The 18,025-nt window shown below is 41.3% G+C and overlaps 1 protein-coding gene across 1 annotated transcript in view; it reads left to right on the top strand.

Moving 5' to 3' along the window:
* The window catches only part of LOC117751546, a 44,640-nt gene extending 42,108 nt beyond the window's left edge, over window positions 1–2,532 (top strand). Inside the window, exons 4-5 of the mRNA XM_034563465.1 lie at window positions 1,565–2,295; window positions 2,389–2,532. Coding sequence (XP_034419356.1) covers window positions 1,565–2,295; window positions 2,389–2,532 — 875 coding nt within the window. The remainder of the gene's footprint in view (window positions 1–1,564; window positions 2,296–2,388) is intronic.
* Window positions 2,533–18,025: the final 15,493 nt, after the last annotated feature.

Here is an 18,025-nt window from a genome sequence, read left to right on the forward strand (position 1 = left end):
ATGTCATTCTGATTAATTGAAGTTTGTGCATATTTCAGATGTTCAACACATAAAATGTGACACATATAAGTGTGTTTACCAGAAATCTAAGGCTGATAGACAACTTTCCTTTTCACATTCACAGAACATAAAACCTTGTCAGGTAGGCCACATGTTGCAATGTTGCAATACCTGGATAGCGCTGCTTTCTAATTCCCAGCCCTGCTATCATCTAAAACAGCCAATCAATGTTTGGAAACATAAAAAGTCTCTCCCAAAGCCAAGAAATCCTTAGTCTGCTCTATCGTCAAACAACAGTGCTTCACTGGCGACGTACAGGAGGCGGAATTTATAGACTCATAAATTGTTTGCTTGAGTTTTCTCTTTTTTTCACCCCGGAAGGAGCTTTGGATCATTGTAGTGCTAACTGTTATGGTCCAGAAAATGTGCCCATTTCCTTGGAAAGTAACTCCAGCAACGTAGTCAAAAAAATGTCTCTCTTCCGAACGCTTTGCGTGATTACGTAACTAAGCCTCAATTCCATTTGTTTTCTGTGTTTACCTTTTCGTTTCATAATTTCTAAAAGGTTTAAATCATTTTCAAGTTTCAGCCGGTTGTAGATGATGCTGAGACACATGGTTTATGCTGCGTTCACACCGAATATTCGCGCCGCGTTACTCGCGTAAATTTCGACGCCCGACAAGTTGTGCTGCGTTCACACCAAACGTCCGAGTGGATCCCATGCAAAGTCAATGCACAGACGCGTTTAGACCCGAAAAGGGGGCGTGGCTTATCTCTGTGGCTTGTCTCCGTAAAAACTTCCGCCATCCACCATGAAATAAATAACCACTATTTCTACTCTATACTTGTTCTGGAATTACCACAAACGTCAGAACATCAGACGCCCTCATATTTGGGTTCATAACATCATCCGTCGCCACAGCTCGGTGAATTTCACCGTCTTCTCCAGGAACTGCGTCTGGATGACTGCGGCTTCCAGAGCTACTTCAGGCTAACCTGTAGTTGTATTAAAGAGCTCGGGGTGTCCGCAAACCGCTACGATGTCCTCCATTTTTTTCTGATTCAACAACGGCAGGACAGTGATGACGGGCGGAGCATCTCAACGCTGATTGGCTTTCGCCTCAGGCGAATTGTTCGCCAAAGTTGAAACTCGGCAAAAATGTCAGCGAATTCGCCTGGTGTTCGGGTCTGTGGGACCCGTTTTCATTTTTCATCGAAACAAAAATAATATGATTCATTATTTTTTTAAGCTCAAACTTAATGGCCTTGGCTCATTTTCTGCGAAGAACATATATCAGACAAAATTTTCATCGACCGCACACCGTAACCCCCCCCTACACATTTATATTACACACAGGGTGTTCGGGTCCACTGGACCCGGGATAATAAAAGTGTGGAAATTGTAGGTCCTGTGTACCTTCAGTCTGTCCTCCTCATGTCTGGGCCTGCTGTAAGTGTGTGTGTGTGTGTGTGCGCATGTGCATACCATCGAAACCTGCCAAGTATGGTATAAAGATCTGGGCTGCCTGTGATGCGACTTCCTCTTATGCTTGGAATTTACAAGTATACACTGGTAAAGCTGATGGAGGACGCCCTGAGAAAAATCAAGGGATGAGAGTTGTCCTGGACATGGCTCAGGGACTCAGTGGACATAATATCACATGTGACAATTTTTTTACATCGTACAAGCTGGGACAGGAGCTTCTAAAGAGGAAGCTGACCATGGTAGGAACGATGAGAAAAAACCGGTCTGAGCTCCCTCCTCAATTGCTGCCTACAAAGAACAGGCCTGTCAACTCGTCCAAGTTTGTCTACACGGCTGACACGTCCCTGGTATCCTATGTGCCAAAGAAAACCAAGAATGTGGTACTCATGAGTACACTGCACAGGGATGGAAGAATCTGTGGCCTGGAGCATCAGAAACCAGAGATAATCATGGACTACAATGCCACAAAAGGAGGGGTGGACAACATGGACAAGCTGGTGTCTGCCTACAGCTGCAAGAGGAGGACCCTACGCTGGCCACTGGTGATTTTCTTTGACATTCTGGACATCTCGGCGTACAACGCCTTTGTCATCTGGATGGCATTGAACCCAGAGTGGAACAGGGGGAAGCTCCAGAGGAGACGCCTCTTTCTCGAGGAACTTGGAAAGGCACTGGTGAAACCACAAATCCTGAGAAGACAGCATGTTCCGAGAACCTCAGCCTCTGCAGCCACCGTGAGGAGGATTCAGGAGGACAATGCCAGTGCCCCATCCACCCAACCTACAGAACCACCATCTGCAGAGCCTGAGGTAAGTGTGTGATGCTGGTGCAGTATATGTTTGACACTCATACCTTGCGAGACAGAGGTTTTAGTAAAATTCATGATCTTTTCATCTTTCTAGGTTGCGGCCGGCAGCAACAAAAAGAAACGCTGCGAAGTGTGTGGACCCAAGACGGACAGAAAGACGCAATATACATGCATCAAGTGCAAGAAGTACATATGCAACACACACACAGTAAAACTCTGCCACTCATGTGTTGAATAGGCTGGTGTTGTATCGGCTGGTATGAAAAGGTAATGTTTTCAACAATGTAATGTGTTCAATGTAAACTGTGTGTTGTGTTATGTAAAATGACCTGATTACTAATGAAATTCAGTGAAATTCAAATAAATAAAAATCAATAGTTATGAACATCCTTGCTACATTTGTAAATGTGTTGAATTTTGTCCACTCACATCTTGATTATAATTGTTTTCTTGATTTTATCAACAAAACCCCAAAAAACGAGTAGCACTTTAATTTGTAAATGTGTGATAACAAAGTTAAAGGGCAAATATTAACCATATTTGCTGTTTATATTGCTTCTAATTGGGTTGAAGAAAACATCTGTTGAGTATTTTAACATAAAATAGTTTGATTGTGTTGAATTAAATACACCCAAAAATACGGCGGGTCCAACAGACCCACAACACCTGCTGAGTAACAAAACAATGAACACCATACAAGGGTTAAGAGTCTGCAATACCATCTTACTGACACACATTACAGTATATGAAGCACAAACAGCAGGTTACAAACCATGCAAAAGGTCATTAGCGCTTTCTGAAATGGAATTCTGAAATTCTGATAACTTGTTTCCTCATGGTGGCATCAAAGAAGCACACACAAAAGATTTGGCAATGTGGGAAATGGTCATTAGTGCACATTTTGATTATTGTGCAATCTCTCAAACTCATATAGAATATCATATCAATCATAACTTAAGTAGTACAATATTGCCCCACTAGAGAGCTGTGCTCACTAAATGCGGGAGTAGGATGGGAGCCAGAGCCTTCAGTTATCAAGCTCCTCTTATGGAACCAGCTTCCACTTTCTGTCCGGGGGGCAGACACAGTCACCTCATAACCACTTAAGACTTTCCTCTTTAACAGCGCTTATAGTTAGGGCTGTCTTAGGTTTGGCCTGGTCGAGCCCCTAGATATGCTGCTATAGGCTTATAGGCTGCTGGGGGATGTTTTAGGATACACTGAGCACCTATCTCCTCTTCTCTCTCTACTTATGGATGAATTTACATCTCTCCATTGCACCTTATTAACTCTGCTTCCTCCCCGGAGTCTTTGTGACTTCACGTCTCATAGGGTCCATTGGACCTGGCTGTGTCTGAAGCTGGTCCTGGGTCCCGACTCCTTGCCCCTGCTTCCTGCACCCAGCCCCTTGGACTTGGCCTCCTTCCCAATGGCCCTGCCTCCTTCTCTGTGCCTCCTGCCTCATTGGTCTGGCCTCTTTCGCGATGCCTCCTGCCTCCGTGGCCCTGCCTCCTGCCATTTCCCTGCTGATACTCCCCCCTCTCCTCTCTTCTTCCTTCTGTTTCATGGATTGTGGAAATCAGGATTGTGGTCCATGCCTACTACTCATTATTCATACATTGTCATATTCATTGAATGTGTTGTAACTTTGTAACTCTGTTCATTCTGTACACATGACATATGTTGCTTCTGTCCATCTGGGGAGAGGGATCCTCCTCTGTTGCTCTCCTGAAGGTTTCTTCCCTTTTTTCCCTGTAAAAATGTTCTTTTCTATTTTTTTGGGGAGTTTCTCCTGATCCGATGTGAGGTCCTGGGACAGGGATGTTATGTAATGTTGGGCTATACAAAATAAGCTGAATTTAATGAATTGAATCAATCATTGCTAACGATGCAAAGATAGTATGTCTTTTACACTAACAGTTTTGACAGCTCTTTGTAAACCGGCACATTTCAGCACAGGGCCCTCATCTGTGTGCATCACACAATGGGTTAACTAGTCTCCCCAAACATTCAAAATATAAACACACCACTAAATGTTAAATAAACAGTACCTCATAAACTGTTTCAAAGAAAGACATCACACACATAATTTAAATAAAATGTAAATTTGAAATTGTTCAGTGTAAAAAAAATAAAATTCATGTTTTATCTACCCTTGTGTTTTGTTGAGATTGGCTTTACTTGCATTCCTTTCGATTTCAATAAAATCCTAAAATCCAGTATAGTATTGAAATAGTAACCCTTTCCCAAATAGTAAATCCCAGGTAAAGACATGTACAATATGTCGTCGTACAGAGTGATGGTACTTATGTTTGGGGTCAACAGTTCCTTGAGCAAACTGGAGTTACGGAACTCTTACCAGACATATCTGCCATGTGGGAGGTTAGTGCTGTGTAAAACGTACCGTCAACATCAAATTACCCCATACTTATTGGTTAAAATAAGTATTTTTGCTAAGCAACTTCAGTTACAGATGGAAACATCAAATGTTGGTTCCACACAGGAAACTGACATTATGTCCTGGGTTTAAAGTAAGTACGTTTGTTACGTAGCATCAGTTACGCAAGTTAAGCGTTTTACATAACTTACAACTTAAGATAAGTTGATTTTTAGTTTCACAGGAGACATGAATAGCTGTCTCCTGGATGTAAGTCATGTGTGTCCTGACATCCATACATGAATGCCATGTCTTTGTGGCTCTTTATACTTCTTCATCTGACTTCCGGAACAGTTTCTCAGAGAAGCTAATTTTGCCACAGATGTGTTTATATTGGAGTTAAAATGAATGACACTGGGCTAGGAATAATTAATTTCCAAAAATATATAGTCATTTGGACTTATTATACAGTTAGACCCCACTTAATGAGGGCCTCGTGTTCTGTGATCAGCGTTTACTCATGACATCACCAGGGAGCGGCTCTATGAGAAGAGGTGCATAGTATAAAAAGACTGATGTGAGTTCAAATGGATCCATAATGCAGCAATTCCGTGAAACATAGTCCAAACAGTCATTCTAGCTATGAGATCATGGTTGAACACATTGCCTCAAAAAAAGTTAAGCATGGATCACAGCAGTAGAGAACACAGTTATCTCCGTGACCACAGGACAGCGGATACCCGTCAGGCCGTATGGTAAGTGAAAATACTACAGAAAGGCTGCTCCATCACCACTTACAAAACCACAGATAAAGAAAAAAAAATCTGCTGCTGTCAGTCTGTGTGGAGTGCACTGACTGACAAAATGCCCCAGGGATACACTTACTTGGCTCGGTTGGCCAAAGTGCTCTCTGTTATTCGAACAGTTGGGAGGTTTTGTATGTCCTGCGGAAGCTGACTCGTCTCCTACCAAGGCCTTCTGAGTCCTTTTACTCCGTCTAATGAAACATTATATACACAGGAGTCATTTTTAAATTGGCACTTAGGTTCTCACCAAACAATGATTATGTGTTCCATTCTAAAATGTGCTGGTTTGAGCGCAGCATGATATTTCACAAGGCCTTTTGTGGATAGGCACATGGTCAGATACACATTGTCGTCACGGTGAGGTGACAGAAGCGTGATGACGCACCGCAAGAGCAGGTGCACAGACCTGTTAAATCCACTGCTGGAGGTGTATTACCTACTGGTCAAGTCCCAGTCAATCCTGTGATTGCTCTGTTAGGACACAATAAGCCCATTAGCGTTTTAAGCCTTTGTAATCTTGACACATACTGGCTTTTAACCAGTCTACCGAGTCTTCCTTCTGATCTCGGGAGTACACCCCTAACCCAACTCCATCTCAACCAGCCTCTTCTATTCCGACTGCATAGGGAAGTTCCATCTTGGTGCCATTTTTTTACACTTCGACGCTATCTGAGAGTCACTATTGTGGTTTTCGAAGAGCACAAGCTGCACATTCTTGTCTGACAAAAATGCCATTCATCACTTCAAGGGCAGGTGTTTTTTTTTTTCCAGAAACGCTTCCGAAACTATTTTTATATAGTACACAGTCGGTCTTCCCTGTGGATCCTTACGAGGGGTGATTCGTCAGATTCATATTTAATTTAGTATTAAAAGTAATCCAGTTGATTGTTGTCAGTGCAGACGGAAATCACTAAGACTTTTCACGATGCAGATGTGCTGCAAGGTAAACAAATAGGCTAAAAACAAGGACTTGCAGATGGTTTTAAATGAAACAATCACTCATTTGACAAAAATTCTCCCCATTAACTTTGCATGAGTTTTCAACTTAATAGTAGTGCAGTGCAGAATAAAGCTAGACCACATGGACACATCGTTCAACCAACTTCATTTTAACCTCTTCCCATTGCACGTGTACAGTGTATGCAATATGGCCTAATGAGCTATTATTGCCCACTTTTCAACAGTTCTCTTCTCTGTCTTTCTCTCTCGCCGGTTATAGTTACCAGTCACAGCTAAATTTATTAAATACATTTTTATATTAGACTTTTGAAGGTGGGGTGCAAGGACAAGTCATTTAGGTCCATGTTTGAAATTGTATTTACAATCATCATCAGCAAAATGTACCCATATATGTATTAAATAGCAGCAAGAATCCATTCCACCGAAAATGAAGCAGTCTAAACATATACTTCAGATACATTTTATGGGAAATGTCTATATGTTATTGTTTTCCCCAACACCCCAAAAAATAAAAACAAAATATTTAAAAACTTTCATATAAGATCTTCACAAGGAAAAAAAAACGAGGATGGGAGTGTCAACATATCCATCCATAACACAAAGGTTACAGCGATCAAACCCCTGTTGTCAACACCCAAGACTTATGTGTGCATATTCCAAAAGGAGTTGGGTCTCTCTGTTGTTCTTACCTCATGGTGGCATGAGTAGGAAGAAACAAAAGAGGAAAAAAACACAATGAGTTATGCATCGGCATCATGTTCAAGAGACTTGTGTTGGAAATGGATCCTCAATTTCTTGGTCCTGACATCTCACCGCTTCTCTGTGGGATGCTAAAAGCTATTCTAGGAAGTGCCTGAAGTTAACTTTGGTAGAAGTACACGGGGTTTTGGATAAGATATAGAACTTAAAATAATAATATAATAGAAATAAGGAGAATGTACCGCTTAAACTACTGGGAAGAACGTAGGTGCACAGATCAGAGCTGGATGAGGTGCAGGAGCAATGCCAACCTCAGAGGGGCGCGAGAGAAAACGTCTGCTTGTGTGGTGTTATGAATTATTTTTGTTATAAAAAGTCAAATAAACTTGACTTGACACAAGTGCCCAGAACTTAACGTTTCTGGTCGCCCAAAGAAAATTGTTGAGTTGATGGATCTCTGCATGTATCTCATTAATGGCTAATCCAGCCTAATTAGATGAATTCAAGTTTTCATGAGCTGCTGTGAGGAAAATAGCTTGCAACAGCCAAAGAGAATGAGGAAGAAGATTCTCAGAGGCTACTGGAGAAAATCCAAGTAATAACAAGAGTTTGTTATTCAGTTTAACAATAACTCTATTCGCAAATATTGTCAAGTCTTGGTGAACAGCAATCTAAAATAGGGTTAATTTAAGCTATTACCTGTGGACCCACACACAATTCATGATTTGATAATAGAACTAGGATATAAATAATTAGCCCTTGTCGAAGGACATTTTTTTAATTTCCTCCCATTTGCAGTAAGATTTAAACACAGAGTGCAACAAAAGTTCACGTTAATTTAACTAGAAGTCTCCAGCTCAAGTATTGCTATGTGTAGCAGTACTTGAGCTAAGTGCTAACATCGAGGTGTTAACAATGACAGTACTAACATTGGGATGTTAAGCAGATAAAATGCTGCAATGTTCACCATCGTAGTTCATCATACTAACAAAGTGCAGCCACGGCTGATGGGAATAAGTTTTACAAGTTAGCAAGATGAAAGGTTCAGGGTTTCGATAAGCGATAATGATCCGTCCTTAGTACGAAGGTTTGCGGCAATTCGTCAGTTGTCGAACTAACAAAATGTTAGTGGTAGATCGACACACTAACGGAGACGTTGCTGTCCTGAGAGCCAAGCCGGTATCACATAAGAAGTCTGAAAGGATCTTACACAAAAAAGTTCTGCAATACATTTCTTTTATACTGAAAACACAATAAGGGGAAATGTTTCGTTGAAAGTGCCAAAAGCACAATTTCAGACATCGAATGGGGCAGGAAGTACAAAAAAATAAGATCCTCGCCACCATTGTCAATGCACAGTTTTTATTTGTCATATCTTCACAACCAAGGCGCACCACAGGTACCCCTCAGTCAACACATCCAAGCTGTCAAGAAAGAGAAAGGACGCCTTCAGATGCAAAAACCTTGTAGCTTTCTAGCTCCCACTGCTTTTCTTTCCAGTTTTCCTCTCGGTGTCTCTTGTTTGCGTTCTCGGTCTGTCATTTGCTCTCCCTTTCCGCTGTGATACTCGTTCTGTGATCAGTGACAGTGAGGTAACACTGGAAGACTGTTTGAAAAGCTGGTGTCCGTGTCTCCGGGGGTTGAGTTGCATCAGCTTTACAAAAGGCACCTTGAAAAAGAATCAATGCGTCAACTTTTGCTGCAGCACCGTGTTTGTGTGAATTTTGTATTTCGAAAAATTTGCATTGTGAGAACTACCTAAGTTACCATATGCCACACTGAGGAGGGAGTGGAATGTGTCATTACATTTAGCAGCAACTACTTTGACACATATGGTCTTTGCTTCCAGCTTATACGGGTGCTGAACACATAGAAAGAATCCGCTGGAATTTATAATACGATTTATAATACAAGGGAATAACGCGTTGAGCAAGGGCACCGTGTCGCAAATGGAGAATGTGACGATCGCATAGGTTAATGGCGTCATTTTTTTCCGAGGAACAGGTGCACGAGCGCCTCCCCGTACTGTTTGTATGGTGTCAGCGCTGCCATTACTGGTGAGTATGTTTCTGGAAGAGCAGTTGAAATGTATTATACACCTCGGTAATTACACTAAATAACCCTCAGGTGATTAACATTGATATTCGTATTACACCTATTAGCAGCTGGAGTGGGTGGCGATAGCGGTAGTCTTATTGTCCACACTGAGCCGTTAGTCGAGTCAGTGAGTGGAGGTCAGTGCCAACCAAGGCACGTTTTAATCTTATCGCTCATTTCAACAACCAGGCAATGCAAAGTGTTTTCTCTCAGACATAAAAGGCATAAAGAGAAGATACACAAGCCAATATGAAAGAAAAAAAAATATAGATAAAACTGGAGAATAAAACAAATGTGTATTCAGCGACAGCGCAGTGCAAGATATAAATCAATATTCCCAAATTAAATTTCAGCTGTCTAAACAACTTCAGGGAGACCTGTAAAGACATCGTAATCGTAGTCTGCAGACAAACACATGGACAGGTCTTTCCTAATCCTGCTGAGATAGCTTTAATTCACAATATATTTACTTATTTTACACATATCTTTGTTGGCTTTGTTGGCCCCAACACAGTATGACAATAAGGAAACTATTACAATCAGAACAACAAACAAACATACTCTATTGTGTAATACACAGGCACATTACTTAAAAATGCAATTGCACAAAGTGAAGTCTAAAGGCTTGTCTCAACGTGATGGGCCACAGAGCCAGAGAAAGATATGTGATAATAGATGGATGTGACTTAATGTGGGGTGGGGGTTAAAGCTTAGCTCTAATGTAATCCATGAATGGTTTCCAATTACTCTTAAAGTTATCAGTGGAGCCAAGCTTTGTGAATTGAGATGTTGTATCACCTCCTCTTACCCAGTCCTCCTCACTGAATGCGCTGTCTTCCAGTGGAAAAGGATCAGGCTCCTCTATTTTGAAGACTCAAAGGAAAACCTTTCCATAGGTGACTCATAAAGCAAATCTAAAAATTAGGGTATTACAGCTTTAATTTAATAGCAACCTGGAGGAATCTGAAAAAAGTGGGATTATGGTAGGTCCTTTCTATAGTTCTTTAAATGTGGAAAAAATGGCCTTTTGTGTTTTTTAGTTTTCCAAATACCAAAAGAGTTATTAGTGATGGACGAGGAGTAGAACTTTGAAGAGGAAAATGTGTTACAATAGGCATGTTTCTAACATATTGTAAGGACAGAGGCATTAGAGAAAATAAAACGGCAGTCAGATAGCTGTTCATAATTTGTCGCACATCAACAAAAGAAAAAGCAGCATAGCATCGGCATTGGAAAAAGGAGGAAGCAATCCACCGAGCAAGGAGTCTAGCCCAGGATTATATCAGGAGAACAGATGTGAGCTCCAGTTGATCGTATTGTCCTTTAGTTTACAATAACAGCTTTACATAAGGATTAGCTAAAGAAGCAAATCTTTTCTGACACCTAAAGAGACAAAGACAGTGATTATGCGATAATAGCATATGCTTTAACTGGGGTAATTTCAGGAGAATTAATCATAATTAAATTAATATATTCCTCGTTTTGCTGCAAAGCTACTTTTAAACCCCTGAGAGTTTCCAAAATCCAATTTGAATAAACTATAAACAGTAAGAAAACAACTGGTAATGTTAAAGCACTGGACATTTTGTGCTTTGTTTTATAAGAGATAACACATTCTTCCCCTTACGGTGTAGTGCTCCAAGTTGAATTCATAGGCAATAAACACAAGTTTAGTTTTAACATTTTGTTTTTTACCATCATTCCACAATTAATTCCTAATGGGAATGTAATATTTGCAAATATTTAGTATCAAACCCACATCCAGGCTGGAAAAAAAGCCAAGGAATTACCATATCTTGGAGTTCATCCTGAAGGGAAGATGGAGTTCAATCAGAGTCCCACGTTCCCTAGAAACTTGATCCTACTTTGTGAGTTTTATGCTATTAATGTACAAACATAATTTTTTCAACCTGGATTTATGCCATCCAAGCAAAAATGATAAAACCTTCTTGCAAGCTGATCTTTTGACTATCAAACGCCCATCTCTTTGCTCGTATGGTGTCTGTTGAAATGTGTGCTTTGCTTCTTGTCAGAGAGAAGCAACTATGGTCTGCTGGAATTCCTGCAAAAGATTATAATAGTTGTGAAAATACCTTTTCATAGCAATACTGACAAACCCCCCTCCTGCAGCACAACGCTCGCTTACTCCGTGTCTAGGAGCTGCACATGTGTCATGTTTGTCAAAATAAAGCATAAATCAATGCTTTAGTAGTAATTTAATGGCACATTTCTTCTGCCTTGTTACATTACAGATGGCAACCATTCAAGCCTACTTAAGAAAGTGGAGTACGATCAAATGTACCCTCCGCTGCCCCTCTGATTACCAAAGAGTTTGCAATAATTATTGTCTGGCACTCGTACATACACAAAGATACAGACAATTACGCATTTAAAAGATCATGGGGTTTTAATTGTCTGGTGTGTGTGTGTGTGTGTGTGTGTGAGATGTGTTTTTCTTGCTTCAGGATCCTTGTACGCCAACACACTCGCACTTGCCTCTATGGCCATACATGCTGCTCTCTTTAGCAATCCAAACACAGATTAAAGTGTGTCAACATGCTGAACATGTATGCACACACACACACACACACACACGCACACACACACACACACCTATAACCACCAGTATTTTGATATCTAGTAATGACAAACGGCAGTGATTAGCCACCAGGGGATTAATCAGTTTCACATCATCACACATAATATGCACCTGACAATCGCTGTATTTTAAGTTGCACGGTTTGATCTTGGAATAGAATATTAGATATCTACGTGCTGAGGATGACACCTCTTGATTTATTACTCACATCCTTACTAACTTGATGTTTGATCAATGTCTTCCTGGACTCATCACGTTGAGCTTGCCATGCGACCTGCACGGAAGTGCTAAACCTTTTTCATAGTGTGTATTAGTACAGTGTGCCCAGCAGTCACGTTATCACTCGGAACAAGCACGACTTTGTACTCGTTCAGTTCTAGTAACTCATTTTCAAATTTCTTGTTCGGAATGATGTTGGTCCCCCCCAAAAAAACAACAATCAAGACACTGATTGTGATAGTAACGGAAATCAAATCAAAGAGTCATTTCTCCATCAAATGCCAAAAATAAAATAAAGGCATAAAATTACCAATATTTCCATTTTGTAATTTGCGTTATAAAATGCTGCATTATTGCTGTGATTTCAGATTTGGGCATGAATTAACACGTCGTATCTGGTGTTAGATCTTAAAATGAAAAACACCAGGCCATCCCAGCTCCCAGTGAACTAACGCACGTGGACGATTCTGTTTTAGCCCGTTGGACCGAGGAGGAATGTGCTCCTAATTATTAGGCGGCATTTACCTTGCAGGGATTAAAACGGTTTTAATTACATTTTAAAAATCAGCACTTAAAACGCAGACACAGACAAACACACACACACACACACACACACGCACACACACACACGCACACACACCAGCACTGCTCCACATACAAATGCATCAGACCAGGTTTAATTTGACTCAAAGGCCTGAGGGAATCATTTAGAGTCAGGTTATTCAGTACACATCCTCTTTCATGTGCTCAAAATAATGAAGCCGATAATCTAAAACAAAATGTCTTCCCTTTGCCCAGTGGTTATGGCAGGTTGTGCTTCTCTATATGGGGATAGGGTTGGAGATGGGGAAGCGTGGATAGTATTTATTTCCCCCAGACGCTCATTTATACAGCACAGCAGAGGGCCACATGTCGGGATGCAGGCATTCGGGTAAACCTTGCATCTGTGAGCGTCTTGTAAACATCGCACAGCGTTCCTGAGGGCAAAACAAGCTCGGAAGAGTGGCGCTGCCTACCTGACAACAATGTCAAACCACCACAGGCGAGCAAAGTGCATTCCGATTGTGCGGCTATCTGTTATTCCATGTCATCCATAGGGAGACTTAAATGTTCCCCCTGCAGTATAAATAGCTTTTCATGAGCATCAATTGCCATGCAGCAATACCTATACTTCAGAGGGACAGTGAGCCCACGTCGTCCACCTGCTCCTTGATATGCTGATGTTATGCAGACTGAAGGCTCATGGGAGCGTGAAACATCCGCCTCATGATGCTCTTTTGGCCAGTGTGCTTTATAATCATCCTAACCTGTGATTTTGGAAGTGTGTTTTTCCAAGGTGGTTCTTTGCACCATTATTACATTTTTTATGGCGCTGTAGGAAAAGCTACTCCACCATGTTCCGTCACTCCCACGCGTATGTTGAAAGGACGCTCTTGAATGCGTGATGTGTAATGGGTAGCCATATGCTCCCAACAAATAGGGGGCAGACTTTCACCTCTACTGTGTCTTCATAAAATCTACATATATAGTTATCCAGTATAAGAAATAAAGGTCAACCACGAAACTGCTGGTGAGAGACGGTCAAAATAACGCCACGACGTTACAATTGTCACGCGATAGCTTGGTTGGCTCAGTTTGGTCCATAGTAGCAAGAAAAAAAGCAACATTAATACCGTATATCAACAACATTTGGCATGTGCTTTCGGTACGGTTTGTGTCAGTAGTCGCACTAGACATATGTGATTGACAAGCCCTCGGGGCAGCCCCACATCTCCGCCCTGGTACAGGTGGTTTTACAAGACATGGCAGGCTGGGACAGCTGGTTAGCATGCTAATTTTCATGATGACACCAAATGTGTTCCTTTCTTTATGTTCTGTACGTTAGTTTATTTGATTGTTTGAACAGAAATGATGGCAAGATCTTACTCATTGCCCAATTAAGCAATGTTTCAAACCAGCAGTAATAAAGGTCTTAATGTCATTCCAATCGAGTTGCCGGTACTGGGCATCGTTTTACTTTGTTTACTGTTTCGACCAGAAAAAGAATGCTTATGTGATTGATATATTCAATAGTTTCGGGTCTCCATTGGAAGGTGACGTGGTCATTCACTTTTACACTGTGATCTGTTTGCCTTTAACTTTTTTTAAATGTTTTTAACTGACTCAGTTTGACTGGATATATCCTTCAAGGGCATATTGTCAACCCTTCTGTTGGATTCTTTTGTAAAAATGTTGTAACATTTCTTCAGGGAGTGAAGTTAGTGACAGTGAGGGCTCCATTGAAGCTCCGACAGTTTGACGGAGTAGCAGTGGTGGGGGTGTGGGGGTGTGTGGGGGGGGGGGGGGGGCTTGGACAAGGCTCAATTTGCGAGTGTGTGCATAAGAGTTGAGTTATGTGTGTGTCAAGTGAAACCCCGCAGTGTGGTCGGACAGCAAGGTTAATCTTTGCTCTTTGGGTTGACGTTTTTTTTAATCTATCCATCTTAGTTTTTTTCTAGAGCGTTATGATAGTCAAGAGAAAGCTCAAAGTAAAGTCAAGTCGTAGCTGCAGGAGTTCCACTAGCTACAAGGAGCAAATATCTAATTGTGTCTTCACAAATAGTTGATGATGACATAGTAAAATGTAAATTATCTGAAGTTACAATGAGGCATGAGGTCTCCTGTAGGTTTACTCATGGGGTTCAGGCAAAGAACGGTTGAATTAACAACTTTTAATGTCATGTTTTTGCTTCCGAACATGCGGATCAGGGACACGACACACTCTGTGAGGCCAAACGTGAGGCTCCGCCCCCGGGTGAAATACCACGTTTAGGAACTGGGAAGACAAAATGTACCTAAAAAAGAGCTTTTTGAAGTCCTCCCCAAATAAACACTCAGACACACACACACACACACACACACACACACACACACACAAACACACAAACACACAAACACACAAACACACAAACACACACACCTTTCCCATGATTCTCTTTTTGTTTCCAACCCTTCATTTCTTTTGAGGTCCCCTTTCCTGTTTTCTTTCACGTCCGTTTTCCTTCCCATCTGCTTGGAGTTGCAGACAGATGAAGCCTGGAGAGAGTTATGCAAACGTGAATAATGTAGCGTAATAGTATTTTTTAAATTTTTTATATGTGCAGACACCTGCAGCTGCTAATCTGCACACAAACGTAAACATACGCCAAAATGCACCCCGAGGCTAACGCACACAATTATCCCGAGACAATGGAAACAAAGTCCTGAGCAGATTCATAAGCAGCTTTATTTGACAGTGGCACATCTTTCTCCATGCAACCCTCCTCTCCTCCGTCCATTCCATCTCCCGGATCTCCCTCCAGAGACAGGGAGGTGGTTTGGGGTTGAATGCGAGACAAAGGGAGATAGGAGTCACGGGGGAGAAAGGAGAGTTAGCGGGGGCGACCCCGGGATGGAAATAAGCAGAGAGACACAAAAAGCAAACGAGAGGAGGATGGAGATAAAGCCGGCCTGTCTCTCTCTCTAAGTCTCTCTCTCTCTGTCTCTCTCTCTCTCTCTCTCTTTCCATGCAGTCTGTTGCAACATCTTGCAGCGGAGTCTATTAAGATTCATCAAACTGAGCTGTGTGGCACACTGACGCTAATTACAGCTCTGAATTCATTTACTTTTAGTGGGCACATGTTTCTGCCTCTATTTCACCTCATCAAAGCATATCACATCACAATGCCAAATTAAGAAGACTACAAATTATTCCTCACATCCAAACGGAATGTGCATTTGTTCTGGAGACTGAAGCTTACTGCCGCATCGAAACTCTATAGACAGGTTGCAGTTCAAGGTTATATATATATATATATATATATATATATATATATATATATACACATTTAAAAAAAGCAAAGTGAAACACATTACTTAATGTTATTACAAGATTATTGGCCTTCCTTCCTAATGGCCTAAGTGTGTGTGGTCTTTATATTATTGATTTTAAATCCAGTTTTTAATTTCCAATGCGTTTTTTCTTTAAACATTGCGTAATTCCCAGAATGTACAAACTATCTACACTAAAGCCAAACATGGTCATTTTGTTCTGGAGCCTTCGTGAAACTTTGGAACCTGAAAGTGCACATTCACCCAAATGGTCTTACTTTCTTTAACTTTATATTCTCAAAAGAGCTGCGCGACGTGTACTGAGAAAAACAAAATGTTGAATAACAGAAATAACTTTTTTTTTTTATGTATTCTGCAAGATGTTCAGTTGTCACAAATCATTGAATTTGTTTTGCTTTTGACAATTCTCTTGTTCATGACATTGTATTTGTGAGACAGCTGGCATTGAGGGAAACAAAATGACTGACAACACCAAAATAAAAGTAGTTCTGTGAGGTCAGAGGAGGCAAAAACACACCTTTCTTGTAAGCAGATCTTTTCCCTTTGTACCATTCAGAGTCTATGCACCTGCTACAGTTCAGAGTACAGTTGCCAGTGGATGCTATCTATTATGCAGATGCAATATTGCTCTGCTCTAATTTAATGGACAGAGGAGTGGTGTTAAATGAGAGAAAAGGAAAGAAGAGGGTCACCATTGCACACTTTTTCCTAATGAGTGCTATTCATTAAAATAAAGATAAGTAGTTAGACAGTATGCAGTCTACTGAATAAAGAAAAAAGTAGAGTAGTCCTTGCGTCACACTTGCAGACATCATTGTCCTCATTCATTTGAGTGGAGTTTATTTCAGCGGTCATTAAGCATTACCAAAGTAGGACAGCCATTGAAAGACAGCTATTTCTGACGCAGTGTCCACAAAAGCTCCCGTCTCCCCAGACAAACGACCATTGGTATCGACAAGAGAGGTGGAAAGAGATCGAGAGCATTAACAATCATATTAATGAACTGTTTGCAATATGTAGTGGAGTAGCCTGAGCAGAGAACTAAGGGGCTCCCTCTCTCTCTGTGTGTTGTAACCCAGCTACTCTTTGCTTTGCTTACATAGGCCGGCTGTAATAAGAACTGAATATGAATATAATGTTTTCCCGTGGCCATTGGCGGTATTGCAGTGAGCTTTCTCCCCAGAGACGTCTGTACGACTGTGGACAGGATACCTAGAAATGCAGACAAAGTGAATTCTGACAAATTATTTTATGATTTCTTTTATTCATGGTAGGTTTTATATTTGCAAAACTTTCTGGCCTAGCTGGTGTGGCCTTTGGGAGTAACTGTATGATGCCTATTCAGTGGGCCGCATACGCTGGAAGTAAACCCTGAAGCAAGGAAACATTGTTGGTGTATGGCCTGAATAGGGGCCATCTCGGGGTCTGGTATCAAGTTCCTTTTATACATTCGGGATTTTAGTTCACACAAGTGTCTTTGTTGTTCCCCACTTGCTAGCTAATGGTCGCCACTCTGCTTTAATGGTGCAGTTCAGGCTGATAATGCTCTCCGGACCCAAGGACTTGGTTGTCCATTCAGTCACTCCTTTAACTGAAAAGCGGCCTCTTACAGTCTATCTCAGACATCTCGTCTCGTCCTGCTGTTTGGTTGTCTCGTCAGGTTTCTGTCCTCAAAAAGAATTGTTCATGTGAACCCAAAATTTCTTACTAAAAGCCACGAGAGGAGAATTTGAAGGGAACTGCATGTTCACTCCTCTCATTGGTTATACAGTACGTGTCTGGGGCAGCGGCGAGAAAATAAACACTGCGAGAAGGTTCTGAAGAAGATCCTATCTGATGAAATGTCAAAAAGGCAAAGTGCTTTGTTGCTAGTCCGACCCCTTTTACAAAATAGACGCGCAAGTTTAAGCACGCACGCTTTCTTCAATTGTATTACCATTTTTATTTTTTAATATAGTAATGTCAATCTTTGATCCGGTTATGCCGTGGAGAGCCCAAAGAGTAGGAGCTCAATAGAACATTTTATGTACAACAGTCGATGACTAAATCTGAAGGGGAGAAGGGACACTGCAATGGAGTTGAAAAGAGGGGGGAGCATGGAGGA

Source organism: Cyclopterus lumpus, chromosome 22 (genome assembly GCF_009769545.1).
Source record: "Cyclopterus lumpus isolate fCycLum1 chromosome 22, fCycLum1.pri, whole genome shotgun sequence".
Taxonomy (NCBI): domain Eukaryota; kingdom Metazoa; phylum Chordata; class Actinopteri; order Perciformes; family Cyclopteridae; genus Cyclopterus; species Cyclopterus lumpus.